This window comes from Colossoma macropomum, unplaced genomic scaffold (assembly GCF_904425465.1).
Source record: "Colossoma macropomum unplaced genomic scaffold, Colossoma_macropomum, whole genome shotgun sequence".
NCBI classification, from domain to species: Eukaryota; Metazoa; Chordata; class Actinopteri; order Characiformes; family Serrasalmidae; genus Colossoma; species Colossoma macropomum.
In genome coordinates this window covers 3,007,009-3,026,814 of record NW_023494806.1, presented here as the reverse complement: position 1 = coordinate 3,026,814, position 19,806 = coordinate 3,007,009, and the positions used below count along the sequence as shown (strand labels likewise).

The window sequence follows — 19,806 nt, the reverse complement described above, 5'->3', positions numbered from 1 at the left end:
GGTGGTCTCTGACTTGTGCGCAAGGTAGGTGTTTCTAATAAAGTGGCCACTGGGTGGAAGTACAAGGGAGGGGATTCCTGTGGTGGTCCTTTAATTAGCCAGTTCTCTCACTGACCTAGTTACTCAAACAGCCCTGTTAACACAGTGCACTGCATCTTAAGGTTAATACGTGTGCGCACATGTACAGAGGGGAGCAACAGATTGCATCGAGCAGATTTCACTAATCCCAGGTGACATTGGACGTCTGCCACGCTGACCATCCTGCAGTGCCCCCGTGTGGCAGAAACGTAGTACTACACCACACGCCCCTCCTCACTCCTTCTCTGCCTGATTACACCAATGACAGCCTGAATCTGGATGTGTTTCAACCTTTTCTGTTGGTCCCCTTTCCAACAGAATGTGCTGACGCAGCAGAATTAACCCTGAACCCCCCCTTTTCTCTCACTGTACCACGTGCTGTTTATATTAGCTCTGTTATCACACCCTATTAGTGCTCTCTAAACAGCTCTCTGCCCTTATAGTAAAGAAAGGAATTAACCCTGACATTTACCGATAAGGTGGATAGCGTGTTTTGTTAGTCACACTTGGACTGATTTCACTCTCACGTCAGCGGTGCTCCATTGTTTGATGCAATTATGAGCGGCCAGCGGGTTTGCTTTGGCAAGAAGTCTCCATTTCCTCAGGCAGTCCGGTGGAAAAGTCAACGCAGCACACATTAACCCTTAGAAGTCTTGAGTTACTGTCGTTTTAGCGATAATATTAAAATCCAGTGATACAGCTGCACAATTCCTTACTTATTTCTGTTTATTTCAGTCTCAAACAAGTGCTTTCTGCAAAATAAGACTGTCAATACAACAATAAATGTTCATTAAATTCAAATCATAATTAAATATCTCCTGTTCTACTCACTCAAATGTGGGCTGGATTAAAAGTTTACAGTCTGCACTTTCCACAGTATTTCTCTGCTTGTTTCAATGAGCTACACAAAGTTTAAAATGCAATATAAGAAGAGTCAGTTCAAGACGTAAGCACCGCAATGGGCTCTACACTCTTAGAAATAAAGGTTCTGTGCAGGAACATTTTTTGTACATCAAGGCACAAACAGTGTAAATGTTCCCTCAAAGCTCCAACAGTGGTTTTAAGGTCTGATTGTGAACCTTAAATAAGTTTCTCCAGGTGAAAAGTTCGTATTTGTACCTTTTCATAACCGAATGTTTTAAAACAGAACAGTAAAATAAAAGCCTGGAGACGAGACGGGGTGTGTGGAGTCAGTACAGCTTAGAACATATCATTTCAGTGGATTATGGTTCAGTTATGTTCCCTGACTAAAGGTACTGAGATGGACCCTTGAGGGTCCCACCCCAGTGACAAGAGGGGAACTGACCCAGTGACAGTTTACTACCTTTATTTCTGAGAGTGTAGGGGGGTTGACCTTTGTAGTGCTGGACCCTCTGCAGGTGAGACAGGTGGGATTAACAGCAGATTAGCCTAATCTCAGATCTTCCAGTCAGAGAGAGAAGAAACAGATCAGCAAATGGCTAATCTGGGTTAGCCGTCAAGCTGTGCGTCTGGAAAGTAAAATGTCACCCACGTGACTCGTCACGCTTGTCTTGAAGCACAGTTGTCATAGCAGTGTGAAAAATAAGTTAATAAAATGCTTTGATGTTCCATAAATGATACAGAATTTGAACAGAATACATTTTTAATAATTCCCATCAGACTAAATGTTGGACTCTTCAAATTGTCTTTCTCACGCATAATTACAGAACTCACAGGTTTGTTTCATAGTAAATATTTAATATTTTGTTGCATTTATTTAATAATTTATGGTATATACTGAATACGTTATAGTAGAAACTGAAAAATTAATATTAGTTACAGAATAATTTGTAGCAGTTACTGAATAATTCAAAGTACATACTTAAAAAAGATGGTTCTTTATTCAGTATCTACTACTTATTCAACAACTACCGCTAATTATTCAGTATCTACTCTAAATTATTCACTAACAACTATGAAGTAAGTAATGAATGAAGTAACTACTGGATTATTCAGTATCTACTATGAATTATTCAGCATCTATTATGAATTATTCAGCATCTATTATGAATTATTCAGTATCTACTATAAATTATTTACTAACTACTATAATTTAGCAAATACTATTAATTATTCAGTATCTACTATGAAATATTGTGTACCTATGAATTATTCAGTAACTAATATGAATTATTCATTAGCTACACTTTTTAAAAACATGGTTCTTCAAGGGTTCTTTAGTAAAGACAATGGTTCTATACAGAACCAGGAACACTCAAACAACCATTTGCATGATTAAAGGTTTCTTTGCATTGTGAAATGGTTCTTCAGATTGATGGAAAATGCTGAAGAATGCTGTGCTATGTAGAACCGTTTTGAAAAGGGTTGTGTATAGCACCAAAAAGGTTCTTCTGTTGATATGATATCATGCTTGTAACAATAGCAGAACCTTTTTGGTTTTATATAAAACCCTTTTCAAAAAGGTGTATGGCGTGCGTCCGTCCCCTGGACACCGATGACGGCCTCGAGAGCCGGCAGGAAGGCGGGACCCTGGGGATGGGCGCATGCCATGAGGTGCTATATAGAACCCTCTACAACATGTTCTCCATCAATCTGAAAAACCATCTGACAATGCAAAGAATCTCTTAATCATGCGAAGGGTTCTTTAAGTGTTCATGTTTCTATATAGAACCATTTTCTTTGCTAAAGAACCCTGAAGAACTGTCTTTTTTAGGTGTGTAGTTCATGAATATTTCATATTAGGTACTGGATGATTCATAGGTAAACAATAATACATAGTAGATACTGAATAGTTCATGTTTGTTAATGAATAATTTAGAGTAGTTGCTGAATAATTAGTGGTAGTTACTGAATAATTCATAGTAGTTACTGAGTAATTCATAGTAGATACTGAGTAATTCATAGTAGACACTGAATAATTCATAGTAGATACTGAGTAATTCACAGTAGACATTGAATGATCTAGTAGTTACTGAATAATTCATATTTGTTAGTGAATAATTTAGAGTAATTGCTGAATAATTAGTGGTAGTTACTGGATAATTTATAGTAGTTACTGAATAATTCATATAGAATACGTCTTAAGCTTAATAACTGCAGTTTAAAGGGTTAAACTCTTTTGGTCTGAGCTTGAATTTGGGCACGTCAGCAGGATCAGAAATGAATGAGGTCAGAAATGGCCATGCAGTGTAGAATGAAGAGTACTAATACGTCTGTTTATATAACGTCCAGTTACACAATTGACACAAAAACACAAATTTCTCAAGATTATTCACAGGCTGAGTCGAACGATCTCAGTCTGAACGTCCGCTGGCAGTCGGTGAACCGTGGAGTGGTTTTTGATTAAAAGAAATGTAGCAGAAAATATGTTCTCGAAAAGGTCAAAAATGCCTCTGAAACATCTGACTTGTGTTTGTGTTCTGTGTAATCAGTAATTCCACAGGCTCACTAATCCTCCATCCTCCTGTGATCACTGCGCTAATCTGAAAGCATTTTCCCGCCGTTTCGGGGAACGACTGCCAGCCATGTGCTGTGTCCACACTAATCAACTTCCAGCATGCTTTGCACATACTTTCCCCTCAAGCTCATTGGCAGAGAGTCCCCAGTGAAAGGCCAGGTGAAAACTGAGCAGAGTAATGCATCTACGCCATATGTCCAAAAGTCTGTAGACAGCAATGTTTCTTCTGAAATGAAGGGTATTCATAGTGAGTTTGTCCCCCTTTGCTGCACTAACAGCCTCTAATCTTCTGGGAAGGCTTTACATTAGATGTTGAACATTGCTGTGAGGATTTGATTGAGCATTGTTGAGGTCAGGATGTTGGATGGTCAGTTCCCAAAGGTATTGGATGGAGCTCCATCACTCCAGAGAACGCAGTTCCACTGCTTAACAGCCCGATACTGGGGGGGGGGGGCTTTACACCCTTCCTGTCGACACTTGGCATTGCGCATGGTGACCTCAGGCTCATGTGTGGCTGCTATTGGTCAGTGCTTTTCTATGGGGATTACACAAGCTGTGTCAGGAATTGGTGACCTTGAAGTAGCTGAATTCACTCATTAAAAGGAGCGTCTGGATACTTTTGGACAGATAATGTAACTATAATAGCGGCTGGTATCAAATCTATGTATTTCTTAAGATCACACACTAAACATCTGCTTATTAACAACCTGCATCAACAGCCTGTCTCAGCAGGTGTATAATGATGTGATTGAACATCTGGAGCACTCTGGGTTGCCAGATTCACAGTTATTAAGCACGCTTATTGTTTCACTACCATAACCCTATCCTACATAATGCCTTGCCAGCGATCCTTTCAGAGACCCTTTAACTCATTAAAAGAGTAGTTAAGAGTAGTCCTATCCCTGTATTAAAGAAGCTCTATGCTGCCTTTGTAGTTGTATGCACTGCAGCAGTTTCTGAGACACATCCAGAATGCAGTTCACATTGCTGTGGAAACGTTTTTTGATTTGTTTTGTCAGAATAACAATAAAAGGGCTAGTTTGTGGCACATACATATCATACGTGTCCAAATAAATATGACAACGGCATTAGAAAGTAGTTAAAATGTAGAAATAAGTGCTTTATTGCTTTATTTTTCACAATTTTCTCTTGTTAGTTAGACACTAATCTCTCTCTCTCTCTATTTTTCTCTCTCAGGAATAAGGACTCTCTCTTGCCGTTGACTCGTCGGCTCTCTGGAGACAGTGATTCCTCCACTGCATCCTCGAAAGGTGGCAGTGGAGGAGCAGGTGGAGGCCGTTTGTCTTTGGGAACTCGTCGCACTAATGGGGAGGAGGTGGTCCTCTTGGTCAACCGGAAAGAAGGCAAGCACGTCATTGAGCGCCCAGAGGGTGGAACCCAGATCCCTTCCCTGCGTCCCCCTCAGACCAGAGCTCGCAGCGCCTCCAGAGAACGACCTGCACCCCCGTCCTCCATTCTCAAACCTAGCCCACCCCAGGGCCCTGCGGAGGGGAACCGGGCTGCTCGACCAGAAAGGGGCAGGTCTCTAGGGCTGGAGGGGCCAAGAAGGCTCCAAGGTCCCCGCTCCCTCAGTCAGGGTAAAGCTCCTCTACGTGGTAGAGTGAGTGAAGCTAGCCCTGTATCCCCTCGCCACAGAGACCACAGAGACCCCCAGCCCAAGGACGACCTGAGGCAAAAGCAAGTTCCTCCAGGTTCCCCCCGGTTGAGTGGAGGTCTTTCCAAGCGACAGACATCCTCTTCGGCTTCCAGTTCACCCATCAAAGGGGGCTCTGGAACCAGCAGCCCTGTGAAGAAGAGTGTAGTGACCCCACGACCTCCTGCCCCACGCTCGCCCTCTGTGGGGAGTCGTAGGCTCCTCCCACCTGTCTCTCAGCCAGGACGACGCTCTCCGCACTCCTCAAACAAATCACCTCACCACCACCCACCACGGTCACCTCGGGTGGCACACAGCCCCCGATCCACAGGAAGGCCACAGAGAGGATGGGGTCACCAGCAAGTCCAGGAACCCCAGGAAGACGACATGGGGCTGGGGTTCGGGTTCCAGCCGCTGTCTGGCCAGGAAGCTGCACAGCGTGAGATGGAGCTGTACCGCAGCTTTGAGGCCGAGTTCCTGGCGAACACGCAGCAGCAACAGGCTCAAGCCGGCCAGACCAGAGCATCTGCCACAAAGGAAGTAGGAGCTTTGCTTCCTGTCTCCTCCCAGCATGGCTTTGGAGTGCTGGGTGATCCCAACGTGACAGATTCAGCATACTCTTCCTCCAATTCTTCTTCCTCCTCTCTAAACGTGGGAGGAAAACTGCCCGATTTACGGGAATCAAAACGGACTCGGAACTGTGCCCTGGAGGACCCCCCTGCACTGCTGCACAGCCAGACCCGAGTCGGCCTCCCCAATGGTGGTCTACGGGAGCGGGAACGATGGACTGGTCTTGGTGGGGGTCTCCGAAAACTCCCCGCCATCTCCAGCTCAATGGAGGAGGGCGAGCAAGTCCGAGAATCAGACTTAAGACTCCCTTATGCCCCCCGGCAGGTAAACGGGGTTCCCCTGGGTCTCCCCCTTGCTGAGGTGCCCATGGATGCACAGCTGGACTGGGCTGGGGTGGAAGGTGATGTTCCATTGGACGATCACCGCCCAAATCTACCCTACGACCATAAGGATGCTAACGCTAACACTAATGATGACCTCCCCCTTCCAGAGACGTTCCCTTCCCCCTTGCCGCCACCTCCAGAAGACTGCTCCTACAACGACTCCTCCAGTGAGAGCTCTTCTATGTGTTTTAGTCTGAGTGAGCCTCTTTCAGATGGATCCTGCACCCCTCCGCCTCCTTCTCTGGCTAACGGAGACACCGAAAACACAGTTGTCCTCCGTGCCAAAAAGGGGCAGAAGAAGGCGGAGAGGGTGCCTTCCATCTACAAGCTCAAGCTGCGGCCGCGGATACGGCCTCGTACCGACAACAGGCCGGAAAACAGTCCGTCGAGAATTCCGACGCCGGTCAGCTACAGAGACCAGCACCACCGACAACAACGGTCTCCTGCAAATCTTTCTCCCCTTCAGACGCCCCCACAGTCGCCACGATCTCACAGACACGCACCTTCCCACAAAGCTCTGCACCAAGCCTTCGCCGATCTCATCCACCCTCAGCAGAGATCACCCGCCATGGGATCCAGAGAGCGCTCTTTCTCCCCGGAGTCCAGCCTGGACGGAGAGGCCTGGATGTAGCACAGTGTTTGTATGACGATGCTAAATATAGCTGAAGATGTAAACCCGTTGATACGGGGTCATGAATGTATCGCCGCAGGTGATAAGCAAAGCATGACAAAGATAACTGGGGATAAAGAGACTTCCTTATTGATATTATAAGGTCACGAGCAGATCACCAAAGCATAACGTTGTTGACGAGAAAGGTCACCGTCTGTCCTCGCTCTCTCCTGTGCAAGTGAAGGCACAGTGGGATCACAAGGAAAATGGACCAAACCAAACTGTGTCAGAAAAGACTGGAGTCGGAAAGCTGTCATGTAGCAAGACGCTAGAGTGCTAACTACTGGGGCCAAATGATGGCAAAGGATTACATCGTTTAGCACATTCAATCACTGTCCATGGATAAATCAGAATCACCGATAAGCATGTCACGAATTTCTCATGTTGCAGCTCAGCCTGGTCTCTTTCCTCTGTTTGCTCGACTCAAAAAAGTCATGGAAATGGAAATAAAACTGGGTGACTCTTTATTTGAAGGCTACCAACAGAGGGCGCATCACTGTCCAAAACAAAAAGATGTGGTTTTATTTTTGTCAATTTTTTTCCTTTATATGTGCAACTGTCCTTAATCTTGTGTAAGAATTTCATTATGAATAGACCAATCGAAATGCTCTAAAATCGTTTTATTACGTTAATTTACATCACAAGTTAAGAATGCTTTTGCTTTCTTATGTAAAATTACAATTTTGGAGATACCTTTTTTTGGGACAGCGATAATAAGCGTTGAATAATGCATATTAATACTTGCTTATCCCAGCAATCACAAGGTGGCATAAGATTTTTTAGGTAGGAAATTATATTTTATTGACATAAACTGAAAGTTCTATTTACAAAGCGTCATAATAATTGAATTTAAAAGGCAGGAGGCTGCTGGTCAGTTCAGTTTCCACTATGTCAAACCAATATCATCTTATGTCATCTTGCAATTACTGGCACTGGCTATTAATAAATGAATCAAGCATTGCTTCAGAAATGTGTTATGCAATGCAGATGCATGTGTCATGAAGTGCCTACGTAGGTAGCCTTCAAATAAAGCGTAGCCAGAAATTGCTACCAAAGGATTACCATTGAAAGGATGTCGGGATACCAGCTTAGCATGCCGTTTGTCTTTGTTTGCGGCGAAGGATTTGCTTCCGTCATGCTAATTGTGAAATTGTGGCTTGTCGCTGTGTGGTTCAGAGCTCTGTCGAATGTGTACCATCTGCACAGCTCAGGAACACCAAGAGGAGGAAATGAGAAGATGACGAAAGACCCTCCGCTCGAGCGTCTCTGAAAGACAAAGGGCTGTGTTCTCCAGATGTGTCACACTCACCTTACTGAGAAATGGTGAACAGAAACTTCCGTTTCCAATGGAAGTGAGACTTCCACTCAGATTTCCCTTTCACAAGGACCCTGATCGTGTCCTTGTTGTCGTGAGTCACTCCGCAGACAGCTTCCTGAGGTCTGACCTGGACCCATAAGATGATGTCCTCTCCAACTGTCCTACAGAGAGACAGATCTCTTGTATTGCTACTGTCCACTGGTCAGCGAAGCTCCTGCTTTTAGAACCATACTTTACGCTTTTAGGACTTTAATTTTACCAATCAACCACCACTTTTTAATATGTTTCAGGTTGTAGTTGTTAAGTTTTAATCAATTTTGAAAACAATCTTTCCTTGTTTTATGAAATAACTATTTTTTTAATTGATGGGGTTGAAGCAGTAGACAGCTGGAGCTACTACAGGGCTAGACGGCATCGGCCTTTTCCTCGCTGAATGTCCGAATGCTTCAGAAATGTCCCCAGCATCCTTTTTGCTATAATATTGCCTCTTATTTGAACTTTTTCGCTCTGTTAGTTGGCGATTGGAGGATCGATCTCTGTGGTGGCGCTAAGTTCTCACAGGGCCAGACTTGATCTCATAACGAGAATACACTTCTGGGTAATTTGTTAGTCTTTTGGTGCTGATTTGCAGCTCTAAAACTCCCCCCAGATTCCTCTAGTACGTGCTGTTTAAGCATCTGGAGTACAATCAATAACACAAGCAAACCAAGCTAGCTATCGTTAGCTAACTGTACGGTCAGCTTGTAAGGGTTCATGTTTATTTCTACTGCTCTGCATGCATAATTGGACTTTTCATGCTAACTTATGTTACATCCATGGGCTAGCGAGCACCTTCCTAGGATGTTCAGACTTAGTTTGTTCCCACCTTAAAAAGTACGTTTCCACCCAAATGTAGCCCAAAGGTTCTCCTGACAGTCTCCAGATGTTCTCGTTACAAAGTCACGTCTGGCCTCGTGAGGCTGCACAAGAAGAGGGAGTTTAGAGGATATTATTTGGCAACCGTCCTGGTGTGAACTACGGCTGCACGATATAAACATAACCCCACATGCCAGTTATAATGCTGCTAAATGCTTATGATACGATCACCGTCCACTTTATTAGGCACCTTGCGTCTACACTTATTCAATGATCCACCACCCAGATAGTACCTCCCCAGTGGTGGTCCTGTGGGGGTCTTGTGCTTTGTATCAGTGCTCTACAAAGTGCACTGATACAGTCATATGCAGACGTTTGGGTGCCCCTGATCAAATTGTGTGATTTGTTGATTTGTTGAACTAAAAATAGCAAAGTTTTTGTTCATTTTAATGCACTATAACTGTTTATTTACTAAATTTACACATATTGGGGAAAAAATAGAGCATAAAATGTGGCACATTTAACATTTTGTGTTTAATTTTTTTCCATTATGTTAAAGCAAATAAATGGAAATTTCGTAGAAAGCTCCCAGTAGAGCCCATGTGTTAAACACAAGGCCCGCGGGCTAAATCAGGCCCGTGACTCAGTCCTCTTCGGCCCGTGAAATGATTTTGATTTCTATTCTTATTAGCCCGTTTCACTCTGAGGTGCACTACAGTCCCCAGCATGCACTGTAACATAGTGTGTGTTCTGACCCCCAACAACAATCTATGGGCCAGCAGTTAGCCTGGTGTCCAGTTCAAGGAAATAGGCAGTTTTGAAAAACTTTTTGAAAAAGTATTTAATACCTATTTTGCTGTTGCAGTTTTGGCATATTTTGAACAAACTATGGCCAATCCCTGCCATATTTATGGCAAAATGTTAAGTGAAAATGAAATAAAAACACAGCTGGCCCACAGATTTGCTGAGATTTTTTAACATGGCGATAAAACATTTAATTGAGACGTTTACATGCGACTGTACAGAAAGTGGACCATGAATGTAGATGTAGATACAAGTAGGTAGTACCTAATAAAGTGTGTGTACCAAAACAGAATGATGATTAAAAAAAACCTGGTGATAAAGATCAACATTTCAACAAATTATTTACCGTTGTTGGTCTTGATGCTCACTATGAAAACTTTGTGATTCATTGCAGCCTTTATATTTCAGCCTTTTGCGATATCCAGATTGCAAAAGCCAAAATTGACCAACACTATATCGTGCAGCCCTAGTGGTCCCATTCAGTTCGGTAGTGAAATTGTTGCAGATCCAACAACAGCTGTCTAGAACTCAAGGCTGGAACTGAGACTGTTTTTGCACCTGTTTTGCCAGCTGACAGTTTCACATTATCCTCCGCTGCGTCTCTGAACCTCCCTTCCTCACGCTAGCCTGACTGTACATGCCATCCTGCTGAATAGCTTGAATAGCACTGTTCAGTAATGATGTTAAATAGCCCACCACTGTTCTCCTGTTATGGCAGTCGCTGAGGTTCACTCCAGGAATCCTATGCTGGGGTCATTTGCTTGCATCAATGTCACGTTTTGGCAAGTATAAAAACGTAGGTAAATATAATGTATTTATGTTGGGGATGAAAAGAATTAAGGTATATGTAATATATGTGTATATGTTTATTGTCTGAACGTGGGGTTGGTGTAGTGTGTATATATATTAACGGAGTCTTAAGATTATTGTATAAAACTGATGCTGTTGGTTTGGGTAATTCTGCCTTAGCTATGCAATATTGCTGAATCGGAAGTGCTGCCTTGACAACTCGTTTTGCCTTAAAGTGTGAGTGAAGTGTGTAAGGGGTGGAATGTTCTGCGTGTGTGTGCATGTAGATTTACTTGGAGCTACTCACGAGCCATCTTAAAGGGGCATTCCGGCCTAAAACCGGAGTTTAGTGTGTTGTTTTGTTATGCAGTTTGTTCTGTAGTGCAGCATCATTGCTTCACAATTTTATATTGTTTGCATTGTCGCTATACATCCTACATCCGTTGAGAATCCCTGCGGTGTCACCAGAGCCGGTTTACCAGGAGGCTGGCCGCTTCCTATTTCCCCCGTTATATCAAAAACAGGACTGCTAAACAGCAGAGGGCGTCTGTGAGCGAGTCCTCAATGAATGGGAGTGAATGGAGCTCAATGGCTAAAAACTACAAGTTAAAATAGTTTCTAATCACTGAACCAGAACTTTCCTTCAATTTTAGAAAGTAGAAGGATGAATTTTACTAAAAAAACAAATAAATCTTACCTATATATTTCCTTTTTTCTACAGCAAACGGGTTTTGGGCAGCAGAACGCTGGCGTTACTGCTACTGAGTGCTGATTGGTTGGCGAGCAGATCAGCTCATTGGCTGTTTGCGCTCACTGCCGTCATGAACGTACATGAGGCGCCGATTTAATCTCATATAACTCGAGTTTAAAAGCTCTTAAAAATACAACAGCAGTGTTAAAATGTTTTATGCTGCTCTGTGTTCAGGAAATGATTGTATTCTTTTATATTAAAAATGTTTAAGCATTTCTAAACTATGATTTTGCTCAAATGCTCAATATCAACCCATTCATTTTAGACTCGCTCGGGAGCGCCCTCTAGTGTTTGAGAAATCCGGAAGACATTACGGAGTGGGAGTTCTCTTCTCTAAGTTCTCTGGAGTCACTCAGTCATGACTGCTATCCTAACCACTGAGCTAAAGACTTAAGAAATGCAACCAAGGTGGCAGTAGCGTTAACTTTTACTTCCGTCATCTGACAAAATTGTAAACAAAACAGCGATTCTATCTTTATTCAGCTGAAAACGGGATCCAGTGACATGTATTTAACCCTTTCGGCCAGAGAAAATGAACCAAACTGATGTAAAATGTAAAAACATTTCAGAACAGCCCATCTGTAGTTTTTCAAAGGTTTCACCTTCGAGACGCATCATCAGAAGGGGTTTTGCTAGCTTTTAAACAGTAAAGTCTCACGGCAGGGTCTACTGAAGCACTGCTGAACGTGAGTATGTGTGTTTAAACAGATGTACTGATGGTTAAATCTTCCGTTTTGGTCGGACTGTCCCTTTAATTTGTCAGATTAAAGTGCTAAAACACAAAACCATCACTCCCACTACAGTAAGATCGCACTGCATCAGCTTTTCTGTGGCGCTGTCTGAACCCGAAGCTCCCCCGTCTGACCTGTGTTTAACAGGGAGAAGGACTAAGGGCTCTTGATGTGGCGAATAGCACAACAATTAAATGTTCTCAAGGGTCTGGAGATCACGCACACTCTTAAAAGGTCCAGAAATGGTTTTTGTCTTGGATGTCGGCCTAAAATGGGTCTGGAGGTACCGTCAAGTTAAATGTAGAACTTTTTAAATTATTTTTATAATTTAAGAGCGAAAATTTCAATTATAAAGGAAACTTCTTAAGACTTTTAATGTGTAAAAATGTACTAATGAAAGGGGAATTCCACCAATTTTTCAGAAGTTCAGCAAGATGTAAGAAACCAGACGTCTGAAGACGCTGCCTGATACCTGAGACATTGTTTTACGATAGTTTTGAAAAGGTTTTAACCCGAAACAACTCTAACCGACTCGTCTCAACCACAGGATTCTGTAGAAATTTTGAAAAAATTGGTGGAATCCCCCTTTAACATTTGTTAAGGACATGCAGATGCCCCCTGACACTCATCTGCAAATATGGCTCTCTCAAGAACAACAAATTAAGAGTCTTTTTAAGCAAACAAAATTGGTTCTTCTATGCCGTCGCTCCACAGAACCCTTTTTGGCACCTTTATTAAGAGACTTAGAGGGTCTTATAATTATATGTGGGACTATAAATTCACTAAACATGTGCGATTAGTCAACACTGTACTCTGTATCACTTGATTCTTAAAACCACATTATGTACACAGTGGTCTCAGCAGAGTCTCTGCCAGCTGGCTCAGCTGCTCTGCTGTAGCTCTGTGGCCCCACCTTGTGGCCGGATGCGTGAATAGCACCTCATGATGCAGTTAATGCAGCTGACACATTAGGACCATTGAGATCTTGATGGTTTTGAGACCAGAAGGTCCAAATAGTGGTTTGAGTTGCGTTTATTATCAATAGAACTCTAATATTTTAGACGAGGGCCGAGAGAAGAGCGGAGAACTCGCTCTGCTGCCGAATGATTGACACTAAAGCGAATGTCTGGACGTATGTGATTGAATGAGGGAAGTGTTGTAGGCCTACTTTGAGGGTTTTTCTGTGTTGGTTTGAATTAATTTATTTGAGAAAGGAGTCGTTTTGGTCTGTGATTGTGGGTAAACGGTATGTGTTGAATGTGGAGGAGACGATATTAGTATCTAACCCTAGTTTGGTGTTGGTTTTGGAGGCTTTATTGTACAGTATGTCAATGTAAAGCTTTGATTGGGAATTATTAGTTTGGGAATTAGAAGATGATTGAGATGATTGACGGAAAGCATGGGGCGCAAGCCTGCAGAGAAAACTGTAATTCCTAATTGGAGCTTTAAAGATCTGAAAGGTGTTTTGGGCCCTAAAAAGACCCATATTATGTTGAGAGGATGATGATGATGTTTAATGTGTCTGATTTTTGCCTGAAGGACTGCAAATAGGATTACTTTTAACCCATTAATGTTCATATCTGAATTGAAATGCTGGTCTATATGTTCTCTGAGCACAAATCTGAAGAAATTTTACTAAGATGTGGCTTTTTATCACTTCATTTGTCCAGGAACTTCTGATTTTTAACAAAACAATAGAAAATCCAAATTTGACGTTGAATAAAACTGCATTGAATGGCGCGAAGTTTGTAGACGCCAGCATTTCGTCTGAAATGAAGGGTATTAATAGTGAATTTGTCCTTCTTTGCTGCAGTAACAGCCTCTACTCTTCTGGGAAGGCTTTACACTAGATGTTGAACATTGCTGTGAGGATTTGATTGAACATTAGTGAGGTCAGGTACTGATGTTGGATGGTCAGTTCTGGATCACTCCAGCTCATCCCAAAGGTATTGGATGGAGCTCCATCACTCCAGAGAACGCAGCTCCACTGCTCCACAGCCCAGTGCTGGGAGGCTTTATACCCCTCCAGCCGACGCTTGGCATTGCGCATGGTGACCTCAGGCTCATGTGCAGCTGCTTATTCTATTTGTCAATGTTTTCCAATGAAGATCGCACAGCTGACCGCCTGTATCGCCAGCGGGTGACCTTAAAGTACATACTTAAAAGAGATGGTCCTTCAAGGGTTCTTTAATAAAGAGAACAATTCTGTATCGAACCATGAACACTCAAAAAACCCTTTGCATGACTAAAGGGTTCTTTGCATCATGAAACGGTTCTTGATGGAGAATGTGCTCTAGATGGTTCTGTATAGAACCTTTTTTGAAAAGCGTTCTATATAGTACTGAAAAGGGTTCTTCTATTGTATACAAGCTTGACAATAGAAGAACCCTTTTGGGTTCTATATTGAACCGGACACGAGACATTCTCCATTAGTCTGATGAACCATTTCATGATGCAAAGAACCGTTTAACCATTCCAAGGGTTCTTTGAGTGTTCGAGGTTCTATGTAGTACCATTTTCCTTACTAAAGAACCCTTGAAGAACCATGTTTTTTTTAAAACTGTAGCTGTCTGGGTACATTTGGACATGTAGTGTGCGACCTAGTCGAAATAAGCACTATTAGATATTCATATATGCTATAAACCATAGAAAATGTCAACACTTGCGACCAATCAGAACAAGTCCTGTGGCACTAATCTGCATATTAAAATAATATTTGGACATTAATGGGTTAAATGTGATTGCAAACTACAATCCAGGTCACCTAGTAGACGAGCACAGTAGTGTAGAGTCAGTTAACCTGCAGTGCAGGACAAGCAATGATGTGGAACTCTCCTCTATCTAATCGAGCCTCATTCATTCCCCATGGAACATGTGAAGGGAAACTCCACCGCTTTTCCAAAATTTCAGCATAATCACAAGGTTATGATGTAAACAGAGTCGTTCAGAGTGGTTCGGTGTGAATGGTCCATTCTGGAGAAACTTACCGAGTCAAAATTATTCACAGTGGTGGTGATAGGAACCAGACATCCACCTCTAAAAGCTCCCTCTAAAATGAATATTGATTAGCATTTCAAGTGTAAAATAAAGTCTCTTATATTGAACAACATCGGTAAAGTTGTAGCACCACTGACAAGCTGAGATATAATTCGCTTTCAGACATCTGATCAGAGAAAATACTATTAAAACTGTGAATATTTAATATTATATTTAATATTCGTCGTACTGTGTTGCCCTAAATCCAGTTAAACGGGACTAATTTTGCTCTCTCTATAATAAAACATGCAGGTGGTCATTGTTCTAAGTACTAACGATGTACACAGACCAATCAGAAAGGCATATTGTATTGTATTGTGACATAATTTATCATGATAACGATATATCCTGTCATATTGCTGAGCCCTATTATGTAGTAATATTACAAATATTGCATTTATTTTGTGTTTTATTTAAATTTTCAATTCAGTTGTACTGTTTCATGAGTGACACCACTGACAGATCTTTTCACCACATAACAAAAGCTTTTCAGAGGTAAAGCTTCCAGGGTTCTTTAGTAAAGAAAATGGTTCTATACAGAACCATGAACACTCAAAGAACCCTTTGCATGATTAAATGGTTCTTTGCATCATGAAAGTGTTCTTCAGATTGATGGAGAATGTGCTGTAGATGGTTTTATATAGAACCTTGTTGAAAAGGGTTCTATATAGCACCCAAAAGGGTTCTTCTGCTGTTACAAACTTAACACCGTAACAATAGAAGAACGCTTTTGGGTGCTATAGAGAACCCTTTTCACAAAGATGCTTAAAACATGCTTTTAAAATACATTCATGGTGGAGGGATACATGCAGGGCATTATGAGGCCAAATAGTCCCCACAAAACTAATATGTTTTTCAGATTTATCACTATTTTACCATCATCAACATTCCAGAAGACTCGTGTAGGTTCACTGGTGGTTCTGGATAGTAAATAATCAACATTTCACACCAAACCACTCTGAATCACTCTGTTTACATCTCAGCGACTGAATTATGTGGAAATTTTGAAAAATGAGTGGAGTTTCCCTTTAAGCATTGGCCATTGCACTACATCAGTTTTTGCTGTGCCTGGTTCTCATTCTGGACTGATTTGTAGGCCACGTTTCATTGGGTACCATTCACTGCCATACAGTTTTCAGACTCAGCCAAGTTGTTTTTTTTATGGATTATGTTGCTCAACTTTATTGTTTTTGACAGAATTTTTATTTGTTGTTGTTTCTCTTGACTGGTTCTTGGCTCACGTATGAATTGTGGAATCATTTTGAATGTACGACTCAAACTGCATGGCTTATATTTTTTAAATCTTGCATTCTTCTTGCGGTGATGTGATGTGATCCCGTTTGCATCCGCTCACTCTAATGCATGTGGAATTCGTTTAAAGCGATGCGTCACATATTCCGGCCTCCGCTACGATCCTGGCTTTTCTGACCCACGTTTTGATAAAGTCTTCATGCGAAACTGTGCGTATGAATGTCAGCGTTCTCCCGTTTTTGCATTCTTCTCTTCGTCCCTCTGAGTTGCCGATGAAACCTAAAGAATCAGACTGAACTTGTGGAATTGATCTGTATGAATAGCAATATTTGCGGAAACCAGGACTCCACTGTTCTTAAAGAGAAAGGAAAAAATTGCTGTTTGTTTAGCTCTTGTAATAAAGCTGTTTTTTTCCAGATGCAAATGGACTCTGATTCTGATTCTTTATACGGAACAACAGTTTATCATATACAGTCATCATGGAACATCTATAAAACCCAGTAACTATAAGCACTGTGACCAAATATGAGATGTTAAAGGAGTCAAATGAAATGGAGAAGAAATGCTATGATTAAATATTAGTTTTTAATAATTACCTAGAACCTACACTCTTAAAACCACTGACGAACAGGGTAAAAGGGGGCTAACAAAGTATCAGAGAAACAGATGGACTACAGTCTGTAACTGTAGAACTACAAAGTGCACCTATATAGTAAGTGGAGCTGATAAAATGGACAATGAGCGCAGAAACAAGGATGGTCATAATGTTACGCCTGATCGGTGTATGATGTGGAGTGAAAAACTCCTGACCTGACGCTTATGACTTTTAAATGATCATTCCAGGCTGTACAGGACGCCTGTTTTTCTTCTCCTCAGTCAGTAATGATTAACAAAACAATCTTACATAGTGCAGCTTTAAGTTAATTTCTGTTTACATTACGTTTCTAACTGACGTTCCCACGTAAATACAACCAACACACAATCACACACCAGAAAAGAAGAGGCTGGAATTTAGTTGTTTAGCTGTTTTATATGTCTGGACTGTCTGTAGAGCTCTTAAACATGGCTCTACGTCAGTGTGTGTGTTTAGAGCTCAGCTGTTTACAGTAAACGTCCAAACAGTGAGGCTGCTAGTGTGTTTTTCTGAAATCCCAGATTATGCAGCTTCAGGCGCTGCCAGTTAGACACCTGTTCACTGTGAGAAAGCAAACCACCTTTATGGTTTTAGCATCTTCGTGTTTATTTACTTGCTTTTTTAATAACCACCTCACAGTCGGCTAAACAGCTGTCCCTTACCTGCACTCGCAGCTCTGAGCTGCAGGGAGACACTGAGCCAGGCTGAAGGTGAGACAGTGAGGAACAGGGTGTGAATAATTTATCACAGCACACTGAAGCATGCAGTATTCACCCAGACGTTCTCCAGGCCTTTAGAGGAAAAACACGGCCCAGCATGCTGAAGACATGCAAATGCAAACTAACATTTATTATTATTATTATTATTATTTAATATTACAGTGAAAAGCAAAAGTCAAATTTTGCATATAACCAGCCAAATAATGTTTTGTTAATTTGAACACATCCTCTACAGAGAACACACTTAAATATGGTGTTTGTCTGCTAATTTTAGTGCACAATTTCTATTTGTTTACTGTGTTTAACATATTAGAAAAACATAAAACATAAAATATAAAAGGTGCCTTAACTTTTGCACAGGCCACATTTTTTCCCAATGTGTTAAATGCAGCAAATAAACAGTAACTGTAGCATTAAAATGTGCAGTCGTGTGTCTCTGTAAAGGATGTGTTTATTTATTTACACTTAGAAAACCAACAAATATATGGAATTTGACCCCCACCAGTCACCGGTGTATGTTATATAAAACTACAATGATTTTTTTCCCCAGAAATCCTTGGAATATGACATCTGAATATCCTGTTTGCCCACCATTTGCCTTTTTATTTTCAAAACTGCCATATAGTGTACGGTCATATGCAAAAGTTTCAGCACCCCTGGTCAAATTCCATGTATTTGTTGCTTTTCTAAGTGTAAATAAATAAAATCATCCTCTACAGAGACACACTTCTGCACATTTTAATACACAATCACTCTTCACTTACTGCATTTAACACAAACAATAAAGCATGTGGCCTGTGCAAAAGTTATGGCACTGTATGTCCCTGTAGAGGATTTAAAAAATTAACCAAACATGTTACATGAGATGACTATAACTGAGTAATTGAGAAATATAACTGGCCAAAAATGCTAGTAATATCAATATACTCAGCCATGAAATACTACGTACCACATGTAATACTAGCCTATGTAAGAAATTCCCAAGAGGCTTAGAAATTGTATACATGTTATAATAGTTACGATATTACAGGTGAAATCACCAGGCCAGGGTAAAACACCGGGCAGTTTAACACTAGATATTACATTCATTCTATTTCATTTAATATTCAGATTAGTTATGACGTTTACTTAATTTGCATATATGGTAGGACCAGGAGACATTTTTAGATTTGGGAGGCATAAATGCATGCAGCGAATTTTATTTTATATAAATTATATATATTATGTAAACGAGGCATCATGGACGGTGGTGTATGTCATGTATTTATTAAGTTATTTAACAGGGAAATAATGCACTTGGTTATTGAATATGAAATGGCATATATAGCATTATATATTAAGCAATTTAATATTGCATACCAAATATGAATTGCTGTACTATATGTGGTAAGTCACCAATGCTGTTGAACATTACATTACAAATTATATATATATGTATTTTAAAATGCATGTTTTAAGTATTCTTACACAGCGTCTCAGACATCAGGCAGTGAATTCATAACCATTTCATGTAGTAACTTTCTGTGAGGGAGCAAAATTTCAAAATTTCAAATTTTGAAAAATTGGTGCAATTCCCCTGTAATGACCCCCTGTTCATTGCTGTTATTTGCTCACTGCTTATAATTAGATCAGAGGGAACGTTACACAGGTGTTTGCATGTTTGCACGTGGCCACGACTTAGTAAAGCATGGGAACGAGATCACAGCTTACTAAGTCGTGGCCGCGCATTAGGATCTCGTTCCCGCGCTTTACCGAGTCGTGGCCAGGACTTAATCATCTCATTCCCACGCCTTAATAAGTCGTGGCCACGCATTAGGATCTCCTTCCCACGCATTAATAAGGCGTGGCCATGCACTATTTTTATTATACAAGATGTCACCAGTGGGGCTCCGTATGGCGAGATCCTAATGTGTGGCCACGACTTAGTATGGCGTGGGAATGCGATGAATAAGTCGTAGCCACGACTTAGTAAAGCGTGGGAACGAGATCACGGCTTACTAAGTCGTGGACGTGCATTAGGATCTCGTTCCCACGCTTCACCAAGTCGCTTTATTAAGGCGTGGGAATGAGATGATTAAGTCGTGGCCACGCAATATTTTTATTTATACAGGATGTCACCAGCGG

At 41.4% G+C, this 19,806-nt stretch overlaps 1 protein-coding gene across 1 annotated transcript in view; it reads left to right on the top strand.

The window, feature by feature from the left end:
- Positions 1 to 9,245, top strand: part of gas2l1 (growth arrest-specific 2 like 1) — a 62,938-nt gene extending 53,693 nt beyond the window's left edge. The window contains exon 5 of the mRNA XM_036598782.1: positions 4,715 to 9,245. Within this exon, the coding sequence (XP_036454675.1) occupies positions 4,715 to 6,755 (2,041 nt within the window). The 3' untranslated portion in view covers positions 6,756 to 9,245. The remainder of the gene's footprint in view (positions 1 to 4,714) is intronic.
- Positions 9,246 to 19,806: the final 10,561 nt, after the last annotated feature.